Source organism: Triticum aestivum, chromosome 2D (genome assembly GCF_018294505.1).
Source record: "Triticum aestivum cultivar Chinese Spring chromosome 2D, IWGSC CS RefSeq v2.1, whole genome shotgun sequence".
Classification (NCBI taxonomy): domain Eukaryota; kingdom Viridiplantae; phylum Streptophyta; class Magnoliopsida; order Poales; family Poaceae; genus Triticum; species Triticum aestivum.
Genome location: NC_057799.1, coordinates 88,706,050 through 88,723,002, shown reverse-complemented (window position 1 = coordinate 88,723,002; position 16,953 = coordinate 88,706,050). Strand labels below are relative to the sequence as shown.

At 47.8% G+C, this 16,953-nt stretch overlaps 2 protein-coding genes across 2 annotated transcripts; both read left to right on the top strand.

Moving 5' to 3' along the window:
• The first annotated feature begins 2,006 nt into the window (after window positions 1-2,006).
• On the top strand, window positions 2,007-3,595 carry LOC123048874 (uncharacterized). Its single transcript, XM_044471901.1, has 2 exons — window positions 2,007-2,153; window positions 2,287-3,595. The coding sequence occupies exon 2, from the start codon at window positions 2,297-2,299 to the stop codon at window positions 3,410-3,412; it is 1,116 nt and encodes a 371-aa protein (XP_044327836.1). The 5' UTR covers window positions 2,007-2,153; window positions 2,287-2,296; the 3' UTR covers window positions 3,413-3,595.
• Window positions 3,596-3,966: 371 nt separating this feature from the next.
• LOC123048873 (uncharacterized) lies at window positions 3,967-4,942 on the top strand. The gene is made up of 2 exons (XM_044471900.1): window positions 3,967-4,543; window positions 4,661-4,942. Exons 1-2 carry the CDS (start codon window positions 4,094-4,096, stop codon window positions 4,844-4,846), a joined length of 636 nt encoding a protein of 211 aa, XP_044327835.1. The 5' UTR covers window positions 3,967-4,093; the 3' UTR covers window positions 4,847-4,942.
• Window positions 4,943-16,953: the final 12,011 nt, after the last annotated feature.

The window sequence follows — 16,953 nt, the reverse complement described above, 5'->3', positions numbered from 1 at the left end:
CGGAACACTTCCGATGTCCGAATATAGCCTTCCAATATATCAATCTTTATGTCTCGACCTTTTTGAGACTCCTATCCGTGATCATATCTGGGACTCCGAACTACCTTCGGTACATCAAAACACATAAACTCATAATACCGATCGTCACCGAACGTTAAGCGTGCGGACCCTACGGGTTCGAGAACTATGTAGACATGACCGAGACACGTCTCCAGTCAATAACCAATAGCGGAACCTGGATGTTCATATTGGCTCCCACATATTCTACGAAGATCTTTATCGGTCAAACCGCATAACAACATACGTTGTTCCCTTTGTCATCGGTATGTTACTTGCCCGAGAATCGATCGTCGGTATCTCAATACCTAGTTCAATCTCGTCACCGGCAAGTCTCTTTACTCATTCCGTAATGCATCATCCCGCAACTAACTCATTAGTCACATTGCTTGCAAGGCTTATATTGATGTGCATTACCGAGAGGGCCCGAGATACCTCTCCGACAATCGGAGTGACAAATCCTAATCTTGATCTATGCCAACTCAACAAGTACCATCAGAGACACCTGTAGAGCACGTTTATAATCACCCAGTTATGTTGTGACGTTTGGTAGCACACAAAGTGTTCCTCCAGTATTCGGGAGTTGCATAATCTCATAGTCATAGGAACATGTATAAGTCATGAAGAAAGCAATAACAATATACTAAACGATCAAGTGCTAAGCTAACAGAATGGGTCAAGTCAATCACATCATTCTCTAATGATGTGATCCCGTTAATCAAATGACAACTCATGTCTATGGCTAGGAAACATGACCATCTTTGATTCAACGAGCTAGTCAAGTAGGGGCATACTAGTGACACTCTGTTTGTCTATGTATTCACACATGTACTAAGTTTCCGGTTAATACAACTCTAGGGCATATTTCCTTCAATTTGATGTTTTGCAGCTTGACGACGCAACGCAGAGGACGGAAGACAAGTCCAATATGGGTGGCTTTGTCTGGGCCTTCTCCATTTGGATGTGGGAGCGGCTGCCGGTGGGGTGTCCGGGGAAGATGCCAAGACGCCCATGGGGTGCCTATAGCAAAGACGGCGACGAGACTCGACACCCCACCGTTGCTTACGAGTGTGACGTTGTCAAACTCTACACGGGCCTAAACAAGACTTCGTACAAGATCTACACCAACGAGTTGGACGCTTTGATGCATACGCAGGTATATGAACTCGCTCACCACCTTTCTCTTTGATTCCACTTTTGACCGAGAGTGGGAACTTACCAATATATATGTAATAGGTAAACTGGTGGCCGTATCATGACCGAGAGTGGGACTTCGATCTGAACGTGATGTTCGTTCACTTTTGACCGAGAGTAGGAAATATAAATAACAGCTTTATTATTGCCTCTAGGGCATATTTCCTTCACTCTGCGCACAAAATTAATCGCTAGGGCAACCACCGCCGACGTTGTTCGTTCTGGAGTCAATAGTTCTTCCCCTCGCACGAACTGTCTTCTTTGCCACCATAAGAACCAACAAACTGTTGATATGAGCTCTGGTAGCTCGACCAATCTAGAATATTGTCGCCGATAAGAATTATCACATAAAATGAACTCCAAACCTGCTCGATCAGTCAGTGAAGCAAAGTTAATATCTGCTGCGATTCCCAAAGCTTCCCAAACTGCTTGCGCCCTTACACACTTAAACAGTATATGGGCTAAGTCCTCCGCACCATCTGTACAGCATGGGCATTGGGATAAGTTTCCAGCATGGCGATTCATAAGAGTACTCCAGCATGGGATGGCATTGTGCAAGCATCTCCAGATATAAATTTTAACTTTCGCTGGCACTCTCAAACTCCACAACTTCTTCCAAACTGGATGGGGCGCCATGGTTAGTTGCTCCCATAAAAAGCAAACAAGACGCAGAAGTGATGGGCTCTAGCCTTGACTTAATATTTAAGCATGGCCGGGCCGACCTATGGATCATGGCCCAAACGCATGATGTCATTCACCTGGCCCACATCCCATCCCCTTTCTTACCACCCCTAAAAAAACACTTACCGCCGCCGCCTCCCGCTCGCCTTCGCTTCCCTCCCGAATCCTCTCTTGTATCTTCAGCGAATCGAGATTCACCCCGGTCGTCCTGACTGTCAGAGGTAAGCTTCGATCCTACATGCTCGTCTGCCGTATGTAAATTTGCGGATTGGAGTGGAAGGGGCTTCTACGATTCATCTTTTGTGTTAAAAAATTCTGATCTTGTGTTCTGTTTTCTTTTGTGTGATTTGGAAGGAAGGACAAGATGCGGCGGCGGTTCATCAACCCGGTGATGAAGGATTACGCCGTCGACGGCTCCTACTGGCTCAGCCGCATGAGGCCCCAAGAAAACCTCTTCTACGCGTCCACGGTGGAAGCAATGGCGGCGCAGGCGCAGGCCAGGAAGGATAAACTCAACGCGATGCTGCCGTTCGGGAGCACCCTGGAGCTGCCCCCGCCGGCGGCCAGATTCAAGTCATCCTGCACGGACTGCCTGACGCTCGACTTCATGCCTTTCTACGGGCGAGACAGCCCCAGCGAGGGCAGGATCGTCGCGCTCGACTCGACCGGGCACACCGTCCTCTACGACGCCGACGGCGACCCTTGCTCCGTCGAGGCGCTGCCCCGCGTCAACTCCTCCAATTGGCGAACTCCCATCTCCCTGTGCGTCACCGGCGCCGACGCCAACGCAGCCGCCCGGGACTCCGGTCGCTCCGACGTGCTCTACGGCATCAACATGTTCAACTCGGGCGACTTCGAGGCGCTCGTCCACTGCAACCCCGGGAGGATTGATGGAGCTAAAGCTTGGCACTGGCTCAAGCTCCCGTCGCCGCCCTACCTTGATAATCCAGGTCTGGATCACACCATCCATTCCCACACGCTGCTCGAGGACGGCAAAACCATCTGCTTCTCCTCGCGCCGCGACAATGGCGGCTTCGGCACCTACTGCTTCGACACGTCCAGCTACGAGTGGACCAAGGCCTGCCGCTGGGCGCTGCCCTTCATCGGCCGTGCCTGCCACGTCCCTGAGCTCTGCAACCTCTGGTTCGGCTTCAACAGCAACAACCCAAACAACATCTGTGCTCTTGAACTCTCTGAGCTTGACAGTCCTCCCAAGGTGCTGCACGAGTGGCGAGGCTTCAACACTCCCAGGAACTGGATGCTGGTTAACAGCACCATGGTTTACCTGGGGGGCAACAGGTTTTGCGTCGTCAGGCTCTTTGGCGTTTACAATGGACCCCCGGACAGGAACGATGAGCCGACTGACACGGTTTCTATCATCACCGGCCTGGAGATTGTCAAGGGACAAACAAGTGAAACCGTGCTGCGCATGGTCAAGCACAAGAGCAGAACTTACGTCTTCGAAGGCTGTGGCATTTAGTGTGTGTTCTAATTAACTCTTGCGTCCTTTGTTCGGTTTCAACACTCTAGTTGGTTACAGTGATTTCAACTGTTCTGTCCACCATGTATTATTGTGTCTTAGTTAACTATTATGTTTGTTAGGAAGAAAGTAATTAGTTTGAGTATGGCCTGTAGTCCATAACTAGTTTTGCCTCTGGCCAGATTGAACTGACCCTAATTATCTTTCCCATCGAGGATTCAGCTTGCAAGCATCCTAATCTTATGCTGTCCTAATCACTCAGTATTCATTGCTTATTAGAAGCCGCTGAGGCTCTCCAAAATTTAGGTGCTGACTTTTGTTAGTCTGCTCTTTCTGTCCAGAAGTTCTGAATCCAATCTGCATGCACAGCGCTGGAGATGCCTTGCCTTGCTCTTGTGTTTTGCTTTTCAAATTCTTATTCTTAGAGGCTTGGATTTGATCAGTCCGCGTGGGTTCACCTGTGGACCCACGATTCGCTCGAAAATCAAAACGCCCTGCTTTCTGGCTGGTACGATCTGCAGTTTTTCAAAGGGACTCTACTTGCGGCGGGGGACGAACGCTTATCCGAGACGGCGACAGACTCTCGTTCTCGTTCTGTCGATATAAATAAACTCGCACGTGAACGTCCAAAGTCCGATCCACGGAACCCCACAAGCACGCACATCCCGCTGCCTTGCAAGTATGGACCCCGGCCAACACGACGATCGCCATGTGGTGGACATCCAATTCGGACGCACCGCCGAACCCACGAGCTACTGCGCGGTATGCAAGCAGCCGCTGGTGTCGGTGACGGCCGTGGCGTGTTCCAGTTCCACATGCATGGTCCGTGTGGGCGTATGTGGAACACATTGCCCACCGGTCGTCGTCAAGGAGCCCCACGGCAGGCACGGCGGCGGCGATCCGATCGTGGACCAGGAAGGCGGCGGCACGGCCGGCGATCACGGGTTGCCGCCGCCCGCCTCCAAGGAGGGCGGTGTGGGCGAGCAGTGGTATCACGGGGACACGGCGCTGCACGTCCATGACGAGCAGGAACGCCAAGAGGAGAAGAAAGCACGGCCGCGTTATGTTCTAAAGGGACGCATAAGTCGAATGCAATATGAGATTATAATTTTTTACCATGTGACACACGTGGTAAGCAAGCAAAACTTAATGAAAAAAATGGCTTCCTAAGTATAGTAGCTTCAGTAATATTTTATATTTTATCATGCTTGATTCTGGCCCTTACTTTTTTTTATCTTTGTTTTGCAGACTTTTTTTGTTCTATTTTACGGTCTAAGCATTTGGTGGGGAACACTTATCGGCTCTTCTATTGCTGGTGCAATGAAGGGCGGCAAGGCAATGAAAGTACTAGCGTACGCGTTGGGCATGTATATACCAATTTCGGCAGTAAGTGTATGCTGGTGTCCTTTCGCGTGTTTTGGTATTGTGCTCTAAAATTCTTAGAAATTGTTGGTGATGTTAGTTCCCATCTGTTGACAGTATGTTTTCGAATTCTATTTCAAAATAGAAGTTTGTGGATTTAAATTTCAATTGAAATAAATTGTTATCTCATAGTACTCTAGCATATAGAATCTTATCTGAACATCTTAAGCAAAATATCTTGTTAACATCCTAGTTACTACCTGATTTTCTGGATGCCATTTCTAGACCAGGGATAGAGTAGAAATTTCGCAGTGTTTCAGTTTGGGCCCCGGTAGATTTCGTTGGAAGCGGAAGGTTCTCGCGCTGAAATTAAATTTTGTATTCAGCTCGATAGTTGGTTTTGTATCAAGGAGTTTTGGGAGGACGTTAATTTCCCCATGTGAGCGTCTCGCACGCTGGCGTACGTTCTTCCAGTGCAAGGGTGTTCCTCTGATGCATCTAGCAGCCGAGGTCGCGGTAGACATCACCAGGATCATCCTCAAGAGTGCAATCGCACCAATGGATGCCAACATTGTGCATCCTCCTCATTAGGGCCCGTGCATCGCGACATCCGAGTTCGACCATGTCAAGAGCCCCAGCCCGGATCCCCTAGTTGGTCTGCCTCGTGTCCTTGTTGACGTCCATCGGGAGATCTGCAACCAATCATGCAACCAATCACACAACCAATCACGCAAACAGTCGTGTCCAACTCTCCTGCGCCACCTCGCGGGAGATTAGAAAGGGTTCAAACATTTCGCTCCCTGACCGGTGGACCATCATACCCTCTGTGTTAGGCAAATCTCAACCATCGGTGGGATGTTGTAGGCTACTAGTAAGGGTGCGAAAAAATCCTACCCTCTCGACTGCCAGTAGGATTACAATATCCTACGGTACCAACAAGATAAAATTACAAACCTTTTAACACTCATTGGGTTTTTTTGTTCAACATTGTCATTAAAAGTTTGGACATACAAGAAGCCAAGATGTCCAAACCCGAGTTCACTTGCACCAACCATCATCTGACATCGACATACGAAAACCTAACCGTGTGCCAATGGATATTGAAGGGAAGTTAAATTCCCTCTGGTAATCGTTCATGCTCTCGAGTGTATTGAGTCACTTCTGGGCCATGCCCCAATTATTCTTGACTCGAGAGCTGCAAATACTCGGGTTGCTCGCCGCCCATTCAAATTTGAATTGGGTTGGCTACTTCATGATGACTTTGTGAATCTAGTCAAGAATGTGTGGCAATGGTATGTTGTTGGTATAACACCTATCTAGAGATAGGATTTTAGGATTCTCCCTATGATCCAATTACCAAGCGGATGGGTGAGGCACACCAACGGTATATATGTGAAAAATGAAAACCACACCCCCCAGTTGTAATTGATGAGCTCCAAAAAAACCATTGAGGCCACTACCGGCACATAAAATTGAACTTAAAAGTCAATCAAATGAGCATACGGCACACGAACACAAATTCAAGTGGTACCAACGGTCTACCATTTCATTCTAGAAGGCTATAGTAACACATGACATTTCTATATTGTTGGCAGTGGTCGCCATTGAAAAATAAATGTTTTCCAATCTCTAGCAGGATGAGGGCCAACCAGGGTTAGGTGGAGGTGTCTATATTACAAAATATTAAAAAAATCTCTTTCGGGCTTCAGTTATCGAAAGAATGATATACCTAGATCTTGGATGCGAGAAAATGACACCGTCACGTCGTCACATCAACTTTCTCGAAATAAGAGATGAGAACTGATGTGTTCCAAATCAGAACCCGTGGAGATGTTTAATTTTCTATATGTCGAGCATCTTGATCTATCGAGGATAAATTTATTTGTGATCATTTTGTTGATATAGATTAAAGAGCTTAAATGGATCCAACAGCACGGGCGATCTGCCTTCTTAATCTAAGCTTAAAAAACACTAAAGTGGCCACAAATAGGCTCAAAGTGGTAGCGAGCAAGGTGGTCCTTCTGATAAAAATAAGTTCCATTCAAGGAAGGAGCATCGACCATGGAGTAGTCATCCTTTATGAGACCATCCACAAGATGCACAAAAAACATGAGCGAGGTGATGTTCAAAGTTGACTTTGAAAATGCATGTTTCAAAGCCAAATGCTAATTGTTTCAGCACATCGTAGGAATAAAGGGCTTATCTGAGAAATGACGTGGTTGGGTCAATAAATTTATCTCTAGTGGTAGTGTGGCTAGTATAAAGGGTGCGCATCAGCACACCGCACAGTCGAGGTGGAGTTTCGTGTATTGCTCTTATGTAATTGTGTCCGTTGATCAATCGATGGCTGGTTTTTGGTTTTCTTGTTGGTTATATGCATAAGTAGTTAGATCATTGGTTTTTGCAGTCTTGTATGCCGAGGAAGACATAGAAGTACATGCATATTAAAACTAACTTTTTGATCAGCACTTATTACGTTTGCTTGTTTCACAAAAAAGTTATGACTCTAGTTTTGCCAAAAAGATGGTTAGTACTTTCGCTTGTTGGTTGCACACGTGTTAGATCATAGGTGCACAAATCAGACAGACCTACGCTTCTGCCACCTAAGGTCTCCTTCATGCTGCTTCCTCACCCCTTCCTCTCCCAGTCTCGCCACCTCGCGACAACAAGAAGAGAGGAGAATTGCCTGTTTTCTTCTTCTTTTCCCTAGGTTTTGTTTCCCCGGTGACATTGAAAAGGTGGAGGCGACGATGTCATGTTGGAATAAGGTTTGTCCAACCTCTCCCTATCTCGGCGACGTCCGATCTGGCACTGACAAAGGGACTGTGAGCGTTTGTGCCACCAGATCTGTTGATTCTCTTCGGGCTTGCAGTTGATGTGTCTATCAAGGGCAATCGGCTGGCTATTTGTGTGGCGGCTTTCACATATTTTTTGTGTTGTTTTGTGGCATAGTCCAGCTTTAGCAACTATCTGGACTCATGTCAATGGATTGCAAGCCCGTACCGCGTGGGATATTGCTCCAACCGATGCTTCTTTAGTGATTTCAAGATCCCATCTCAAACGATGACTGACTATTGCGGTATTTAAAGCCTAGTGCAACAAGAGCATTGACATGTGTCTCTTCTTTTATTGTTGGTTCGGTGCAATTTTCAATTAGCGGACTGTGTACAAGTAGAAGAAGCAGGCAATATAATTTTATTTTTCACTAGTCGTTCTACAACCAGTTCTGTTTTCATTGTGGTGCTTTTAGTTTTTTTTCTTGATAATCATCAGATCTAAGATGCCCTTTGGGTGTATTTTAATTCTGCATTGTCGACCTACGATCACCATCATGTATCGACACTCCAATGTTTGAACAAGAGTATAGAATAAAATAATAACATTTGCAATACCTAATAGATAAAATATGAAACTACTTTTCATAATGGATCAAATGATATAAATTTCGTATTGTGGATATTAATATATTTTTCTAAAAACTCGGTCAAACATGCACTCATTTGACTTTTGAAAAAATAAATACACCTTATATAATGGAACGGAGGGAGTATAAGAGATTAGAACAATGTCTGCGTGTTGCAATGAGATGTAAATATTGTAGTATGTTAGTCTGTGATTTAGCCGCCCATGTTAATGCAATTGTGTAAGTATGCTGACAAAATATGCCCGTTATTTACGTTATACTCCATTCGTTTCTAAATATAAGACATTTTAGATTTCAGTACGATATGTAGTCTGCATTGGAATATCTAAAAGCCTTATATTTAGAAATGGAGGGAGTAGTTTGATAAGAAGTTTGATAAGTAAATTAATGTATAATCACTTCATAAGGTAAATAAATTAAGATGGTTGATTAGCATACTAGAAAGATGCCGATAAAGGGCGTGATGGCACAAAGAAAGGGCTGGATGAAAAAATCGATGAAGAATCGTGATGGGAGGGAGTACTACCATACATTCCGGAATAATGATCGTGCCATCGCCTTTTCTATACTTGGCATGCCATCACGTGGCTACAAGGGAAGTCCCATACTCCGGTGTCACTCCTCCGATGCTCCTTTAGTAACCGGCGGCTCACAATCGGCCATGTCGCGTCCCGAGTCCCCGCGGCCATGCACCAGCCCGCCGGTCGACGCGCGCGCCCGCCCGGCAAACACTTTTTCGATTGCAACGCCGATGCACCGCTGCGATGTCCATGTCCATCCAAAAGGAAAATAAATGCGTCCGTTGTCACGGCGGCGTTGTTTTCGCGCAAGCTCTAGTTTCGCTTTCCAGGCCGTCCTTGCCTCCTTGGCAATCTTGTCCTTTACTAGGACCGGACCAGGACAGATTCGACGCCGCATATAGCAGAGCCCTTGGAGCAGAAAGCAACAGCGCAATGCACGTACGGTGCTAACAAAAATCCAGAACCACATTCGGCACAAAACCGCAAGGAGAAAGGTTCGTCGCTTGGCGAGTTGTGGAGGGGAATGGAGCGCCGGGCGAGAGGCGACGCGCGCTACGGTCCAACCTCGTCGAGGCCGACGGCACGGGGGTTAAGATTCCAACACGCTTGCGTTGCGTACGGCGCATACGTTGTTCTGTTCAAAGAATGGGTTCATGTTTTTGTCCCAAGGAACGATTCGAGAATATGTACTTTTCAAAATTCCGTGCCTTTTCAAAGTCAGGTCGCCGACTACCTGTGGCCGTCGGGATATATATTTCCAAGCGCTGAACGGCCATCTGGTGGAGTTCCGGACTGCTGACCGATCCATGATTCTACGCAGCGCATGTCTCATGTGTATGGCATGCATGATGGTTTGATCATACCCCTCACCATCCCAGTCCATCTGTCACCCCTCGCATGCCCATGACGCCTTGCAAATCACTCACGCGGCTCGAGTCACGTCAAGCTCGATCGTGACGATGCAGATCACGGAACCAATGCAAGGCGGATTTGGGATGAAATGGTGGACATGGAGGTGCACGTACGCTCCGCACGGCACGGCTACCATATGCTCGCATCGCCGTCGTGCTGCGAGACACCGGGCGCGTTCCTCCGGGAGCTCGCCGGCGCCCGCGCCCGTGCCAGTGTGGTGGTGCCACTGCCATGCATGGGTGACGACTAGCCCGGCTACCCGCCAATGGGACTGTGTCCGCGGTCACCGTTGTGTTTGCACGAGGAGAAAGTGATGACACGATTGTCTAACACTCTTAAGCCTTCTACAATGCAAGGCGATTAGAAGAGATGCTTAAAGAAATAAATCGGTATTTCTTTAAACACCGGTGCTTATCTGTAGAGGGCAGCCCTTTAGTTAGACGTCTCTTCTGTAGAAATAGGCACATGTGCTTGCTTTAACACCACAGAACCCTACCCCACCGCCGCCGCCACCTTACTATTCAGCGCCTTTAGCGCCGCGGAAGCCAACTGACACTCACTGCGGCGCCTTTTGGGCCAGCTCACGAATGCGTGTTGGTCCCTCGCTTGGGTCGCTCCAGCCATCAGTTTGTTTTCTTCACAAGGACATGGTTTGACTATTGATATAACCCTGCTAACTGGCTTGTTACCGTTGACCGTTTGAAAAAGTTCATGAATTTGAAAAGTTCACAGTTAGAAAAAAGCTTATAGACATGCAAAAGGTTTGCGAATTTAATATTCAATCATGTATTAAAAAGATTGTGAATTAAAAAATTCACAAGAAGTTGATTTTTTATCAATTTCCTTACATAAATTCAATTTTCATAAAAAATCATAAATTTTAAAAAACATGAAATTTAAAAAGTTCATGAATTTGAAAAAGTTCAAGACTTGAAAAATAATAATTTTAAAAGGTTCGCAAAAACTATATTTTTCAAAAAAATTAAGACAAGTTCACAAAAATAAAAAGTTTGTAATTGGGAACTTCATGAAATTTGAAAATAAGGTTCACGAATTTGAAAAAAAATCACGCATTTGAAAAAAGGAAAAACAAGATGAAAATGAAAGAAAACTAAAAAAACCGGACAAAACCGAGTGAAACTAGAAAACCAAAAACACATAAAAGAAAGAGAAGCTGCTGGAAGCGTCCTAACACCGAAGGGGGCTTCTGAAAAAAAAAACTAGAACTACTCTTATATGGGCTGACTTTTTAGGAACGATGTTGAGTGAGGCGGTGTGGGCGAGTTGAAATAAACCTGACTTTGGCGCTTTAGGCGCCAAATGGGGTTTGCGTTGTAGGACTCTCATGCCAATAATAAAACGAAAATCATGACTAACGGGTTACCCTTGCAAATGTCACTCCCACCATCTCGAGGCACTGACAAGTGGTGTGCCACTTGTCGCAACCTAGGAGTTTCTTTTTTTTCTCGTAAATTCGTTTATTCAAAACGTTTTATCCCTTGAACCATGCGTCCAAATCTAAACTGATTCTATCATTGGATTTCTTGCGTCGAGACCTTCGAAATTACATCCTATGTTAATAGGTTTCAACGAACATTTTTTCACAAAAAGAATTGGAAAAATCAGAAACTGGGAAATGGCAATACAAAAAAACCAATAAAAATGAAAACCGAAAAAAACAGCAAACAAAAAAGGTGAATGATAAAAAAAAATAACCAGAGCAACAAGGTTGCCGTTTCCCCGTTTTTCTTTTTTTCCTTTTTTCCTTTTTGAAAAGCACAACTATACTTCTCATGGAAACAAATGTGCTTACCTTCCACGAGAAGCAAATTTGTGCTTCTTGTGGAAGGATTTTTTTTCGAGAAACACATATGTGCTCCTTGCGGAAGCAAATATGTTTCTCCACGGGAAGCATTGTGCTTCCTGTGGAAGGTTTTATTGTCAAGAAACACAGATGTGCTCCTTTGTGGAAGCAAATATGTTTCTCGACGAGAAGCAATATGTGCTTCTCATGGAAGCATATATACTTTTTCACCTTTTGAGATGCACAACTGTGCTTCTTGTGGAAGCACTTTTTCTCCGATAAGTACAATTGTGCTTTTGGTGGAAGCAATCTTTTTTCCCTTTCCTGATCTTCTCGTGGAAGCATATATTTTTTTCCTTTCTGAAAAGTACATTTGTGTTTTTCGCGGAAGCAAATATGTGCATCTTGTGCAAGCATAAATTTTTTTCCATGCAAAAAGAATCCACGCAAGTTTCTTTTCCTTCAATTCCTAGGGAAAATGGACGAAAATCGAAAAGCCAAAAAAACATGGAAAACCCCATCTAAAATCCGGGAACACGTAAGAAAAATAAAATATAAAATCGAGAAGAAGCATCCAGCACACAACATGTGGCAGCGGCTGGAAGCACCACTTGACGTGCTCCAGGTCACCCAAAATTACTCCTCAAGATCCCCGCAAGGGGAACCTCCGGTTATTTTTTAAGGGGTAAACCAAGCTTTATTCATCAAACATCACAGAATGTGGGATACAGTTCTGATCGTGGGATTGGTCAAACCAAATTTGACTTGACTATATGCTTCGACATTGACAACTCGACCTTTAAAAGCAAAATTACATTTCAATAAAGACGCTTGTAACTTGATCTCACTAATAATGGCTTCATTGTTTTCCTCAGTTTAGTTGCTCCCATAAAAAGCAAAGAAGACGGAGAAGTGATGGGCTCTAGCCTTGATGAATATTTAAGCATGCCCGGCACGGGCCCAAACGCATGATGTTATTCACCTGGCCCACATCCCATCCCCTTACTTACCACCCCAAAAAAACATACCGCCGCCGCCTCTCCCGCGCCTTCGCTTCCCTCCCGAATCCGCTCTTGCATCTTGAGCCAATCCATCGTCGGTGCAAAGATCAATGAAATGACCTTGTCAGGCTTGCCGTCGACGGCTGCTCTACGCACATCCATCCTCAAGAACCCGTCAGCGAGACCTGGTAGCACCACGTCGCCGAGACTCCCCGTCTTTGACTCGGTAGACCTCGCCGCTCCACCTCAGGACCCCTCCAAAAAACAGTGCCCCCAGGAAGGAACACGGCGCCACGCACTGCCATCGTCCGATCCACGAGCTTTAGGTCTTGGGTTTCCTTAGAGCAGCATCGGCGAAAAGACGATAGCTGCAACAATGATGCCTCCAACAAGGAAACAACACCAATACGGCGCCATTGTCCACCATGACTGAAGTCGGTGCGGTTCTCACCGGCAAAAGCACCTCCCCGGACCCACATCTAGCTTCCGATCCACAAACCTCACAGGGTTATGGATCTCATGCATCAGGCACCACCGACGCCGGAGAGCGTTCCGGCCACCACTCGCCTCCAGTGACGAACCTGCGAAGGTGATTCCTTGATCCATTATCCCAGGCACCACCACATTAAGCCGCCTCCTGGCCCGCCATCCCCGACGGAAGGGACATCGCCGCTGCCGCCATGTCCGAAGCCTCTGCTCCGGGGCCGTTGCATTGTAGATCTCTGCCGAGGCCGCTATCCCCATGTTGTCGCCGGACTGGACAGCGCACCGCCGGGAGGAGCATCCACGACAAGAAGATCACGTGTTGCCATGCACCGCCCCTCCAGGAAATAGCGCCATGGCCGCGGGACGCGAGATCCCCATCGTCCCCTTCACTGGCGGCGTACAGGCTATCCTGGCGGCCACCTCTAGGGACGGCGAGGGAGAAGGAAGGGAGGAGGGGTTGGCGGCGACGACGACTAGGGTTAGCCCCCCTAGTCGACCTAGAGGCGATGGAGGGATGCACAGGCTATCCAACCCTCAAGAATTTGTTGTTTGCCTCTTATCACCACAGGCTATTCGACGCGATGGTGTGTGTTGTGTATGGTGGTGGCGTGTTGGATCTGGATGCTTGTATCTATGTTAGTTCCTAAAAAGGCTTTAAAAACATCGCATAATTAAAGGATAATATGCATGAAATACAAAAAATGTAGTAGATATGTTGAATCTACGTAGGGAGCGCTCCTCTCCTCCGCGTGCCGCCGCCCCAAAGAACCCACGCCCCAACTTCGCTCCCGCCACTTCACCTTGTAATATCACATTTCAAGGGGCAGTGCTACAAATCATCCGGCTTATCCCGCACAGGGATAAGCCGCCTTCCCAGCCGCTCGTTTAATATAACCATGACCGTTAGATTAAAAAATCTCCGTTCTTTTGCTTTCAAGCCTCAGTGTTAGAGTAGTCATTATGGTATACGACTTCTAATCCAAGTCAGTTTTGTACCCCTACCCCAAGTCGGTTTGTACCCTCTTATATACTCTTGTATGCCGCACCAAATCAATCAATAAGCAATAGTTTTATTCCGCTTTCATGGTATCAGATACCGGTCCCAGGGTTTAGGGTATGGCTCCGCCAACGCCACCGCCGCCGCCACCGCCCGGCTACTTCGAGCGCCGGGCCGCACTCATCGCCAAGGCTGCCAACGCCGCGGCCGCTTCTCTCTCGGCCCTCACCATAGCTCCACAAAACTACCCTGCACCCATCCTCGCCGCACCAATATCTCTTGCTGACACAATCTCCGACGTCAGCCCCTACATCCCCATAGTTCTTGATCTCGCCGCCCACAACTACTATCATTGGAGACATCTCTTCGATCTCCACCTCGGCCGCTGCAACCTGTGCTCGCATGTCGCCGCCAACTGTCTTCCCCGCCCCGACGATCCGCAATGGTTGAAAGACGATCTCGCGATCGTCCAGTGGTTCTACACCCGCATCACCACCGAGATCTTCAACATGCTCGATCACGACGGCGCCACCGCTGCCAACATCTGTCACTCCCTCCGCCAGCTCTTCCAAAGCAACACCGACGCTCGGAAAAACGCACTCCACACCGAGCTTCGCAATATGGTGCAATGAGACGCCCCGGTGAAGCTGTTCTGCCAGCGCGTTAAGACCATTGGTGATGAGCTCCGCGAACTCGGCGATACAGTTAGCGACTCACAGCTAATCAATATCGTCGTCGTCGGCCTCAGCGAAGACTTTGACAAGCAAGCCTCGTTCATACCGATGATACGGCCCCCTCCTACCTTCGCTGAAGTTCGTTCCTTGCTACAACTCGCGGCGGAAACACAAGCTCGCAAGGACTCTCGCCCCAAGGTCTTTCATGCTGCGGCTCGTCCTCCTCTGTCGTCTCCACCAGCGCCGCCTTCCATGCCGGCTCCTGCCGCCGGGCCGTCCGCATCATCATCTGTTCAACCGCCCCCAGGCTGGCGTCCTAGTCCGAACTACCGCGGCAAAAACCCTATCTACAGGCCGCCGTCGACTCGTTCGGTTCCGCCTACGACATCACCAGCACCGAGTCCTGCACCACCCACCAGTGCTCCATCTGCGGTTGCATGGCGGCCTCCTCATGATCCTTGGACGGGGCTTGTTCAAGCATGGCCCATGCCCTGGTCCGCTCCGTCCACCCTCGGTGCTCCGCCGGCATACTCAGGTGCCTGGCAACCCGGTCTTCGGCCGCCTACTAGTGCTCCCGGGGTTCTCAACCCCCGACAGCCGGCCAATGCCTATCACGCCGCCCCGACGTATGCTCCTTATGGTCATTACACCACCGACGACGGCGCCTACTACACACCTCAGCCGGCCCTGCTCCCGACGCCACCCCCACCACAGCCGGCCAATGCCTACTACACTCCCCAGCCGGCCCTACTGCCTTCACCATCGTATCCGCCGGCACTGCTTCCGACGCCACCCTCACCTGCGACGCCGAGCTGGGATCAAGCTGCCTTTCTCCAGGCCATGAATAACTTTGCTGCACAAGGAAACTCAGGTACGGATTGGATCTTTGATTCAGGGGCCTCTAGTCATATGTCTGCATCTAGTAATTGGTTATCTTCTTGCACTAAATCTCCTTTCCCTTCTATTATCCTTGGAGATGGATCATCTATTCCTATATATTGTGTTGGTCAGGCTGAACTTCCCTCTTCCACCAAACCTCTTTTACTTCGCGATGTTCTAGTTGCACCCGCCCTCATTAAAAATCTTATCTCTGTTCGCCAATTTACTTGCGACAATCTAGTTTCGGCTGAATTTGACCCTTTTGGTTTATCTGTGAAGGATTACCTGACCAAGGCCGAGATCGCTCGCTTCAATAGCTCCGGTGATCTTTATTCTCTTAATGGAGTTCCTGCCGCCACCCCTCCAACATCCATGCTGGCCTCCGTCGATCTCTGGCATCGTCGCCTGGGCCATCCCAACCCCGCCGTCGTAGCTTCTATGCTTAGTGAATTTACCATACCATGTAATAGGGACTCTCATAATTCTGTGTTTTGCGAGTCTTGTCAATTAGGCAAACATGTGCGTCTTCCCTTTAGTTCCTCTAGTTCTTGTAGCACTTATCCTTTGAATTAATACATTGTGATTTATGGACCTCTCCCATTGCAAGTGTTTCGGGTTTTAAATACTACCTTGTTATCCTAGATGATTTCACCCACTTTGTCTGGACTTTTCCTCTACGCAACAAATCCGAGGTCCATTCTCTTTTCCTTAATTTTCAACGCTATGTGTCTGTTCACTTCTTCCTCCCAATTCGCTTTATCCAATGTGACAATGGTCGCGAGTTTGATAACATTAAAAATCGTACTTTCTTCTTACAACATGGCATCCTGCTTAGGTTCTCATGTCCCTACACCTCCCCTCAAAATGGTAAAGCAGAACGCTCTCTTCGCACCCTCAGTGATATAGTTCGCACTCTCCTCATTCAATCATCTATGCCTCCCAAGTTTTGGGCTGAAGCCCTACACATGGCCACCTTCCTTCTAAATATTCGACCTTCTAAAACTAAACCCAACACTACTCCCTATTATTCCCTCTTTCTTTCCCACCCCGACTACTCCGCGGTTCGTGTTTTCGTCTGTCTCTGTTTTCCCAATGCCTACGCCACTTCTGCAAATAAATTGTCACCACGCTCTATCCCATGTGCTTTTCTCGGCTTCTCTGACGAGCACAAAGGCTATCGCTGTCTCGACCTTCACACCGGACACGTTCATGTCTCTCGTCATGTCACGTTTGCTGAGCACATTTTTCCTTTCTCACAACGCACTACTACACCATCCAACACCCCTAGCTCCGCAAACACCCCCTCTCCTCGTCCTTTCCAACTATATACTCCCCTACCTGCCGAACACAACTTCTCACCACCACCATTAACACCCACCATAGCCAATCCCAACCATACACTCACCCCACCCGAGACGTCCCCAACACCCCCGCCCCCTGCTCCCTCCCCAACACCCCGCCCCCTACTCCCACTCCACCAC

What these genes read in the sequence shown, in the direction of transcription:
- LOC123048874 (XM_044471901.1), top strand. Translation starts at nt 2,297, where the DNA reads ATGCGGCGGCGGTTCATCAACCCGGTGATGAAGGATTACGCCGTCGAC.
- LOC123048873 (XM_044471900.1), top strand. Translation starts at nt 4,094, where the DNA reads ATGGACCCCGGCCAACACGACGATCGCCATGTGGTGGACATCCAATTC. An exon ending in TTTACCATGTGACACACGTG is followed by an intron (nt 4,544 to 4,660) that starts GTAAGCAAGCAA and finishes TTTGTTTTGCAG; the next exon opens with ACTTTTTTTGTTCTATTTTA.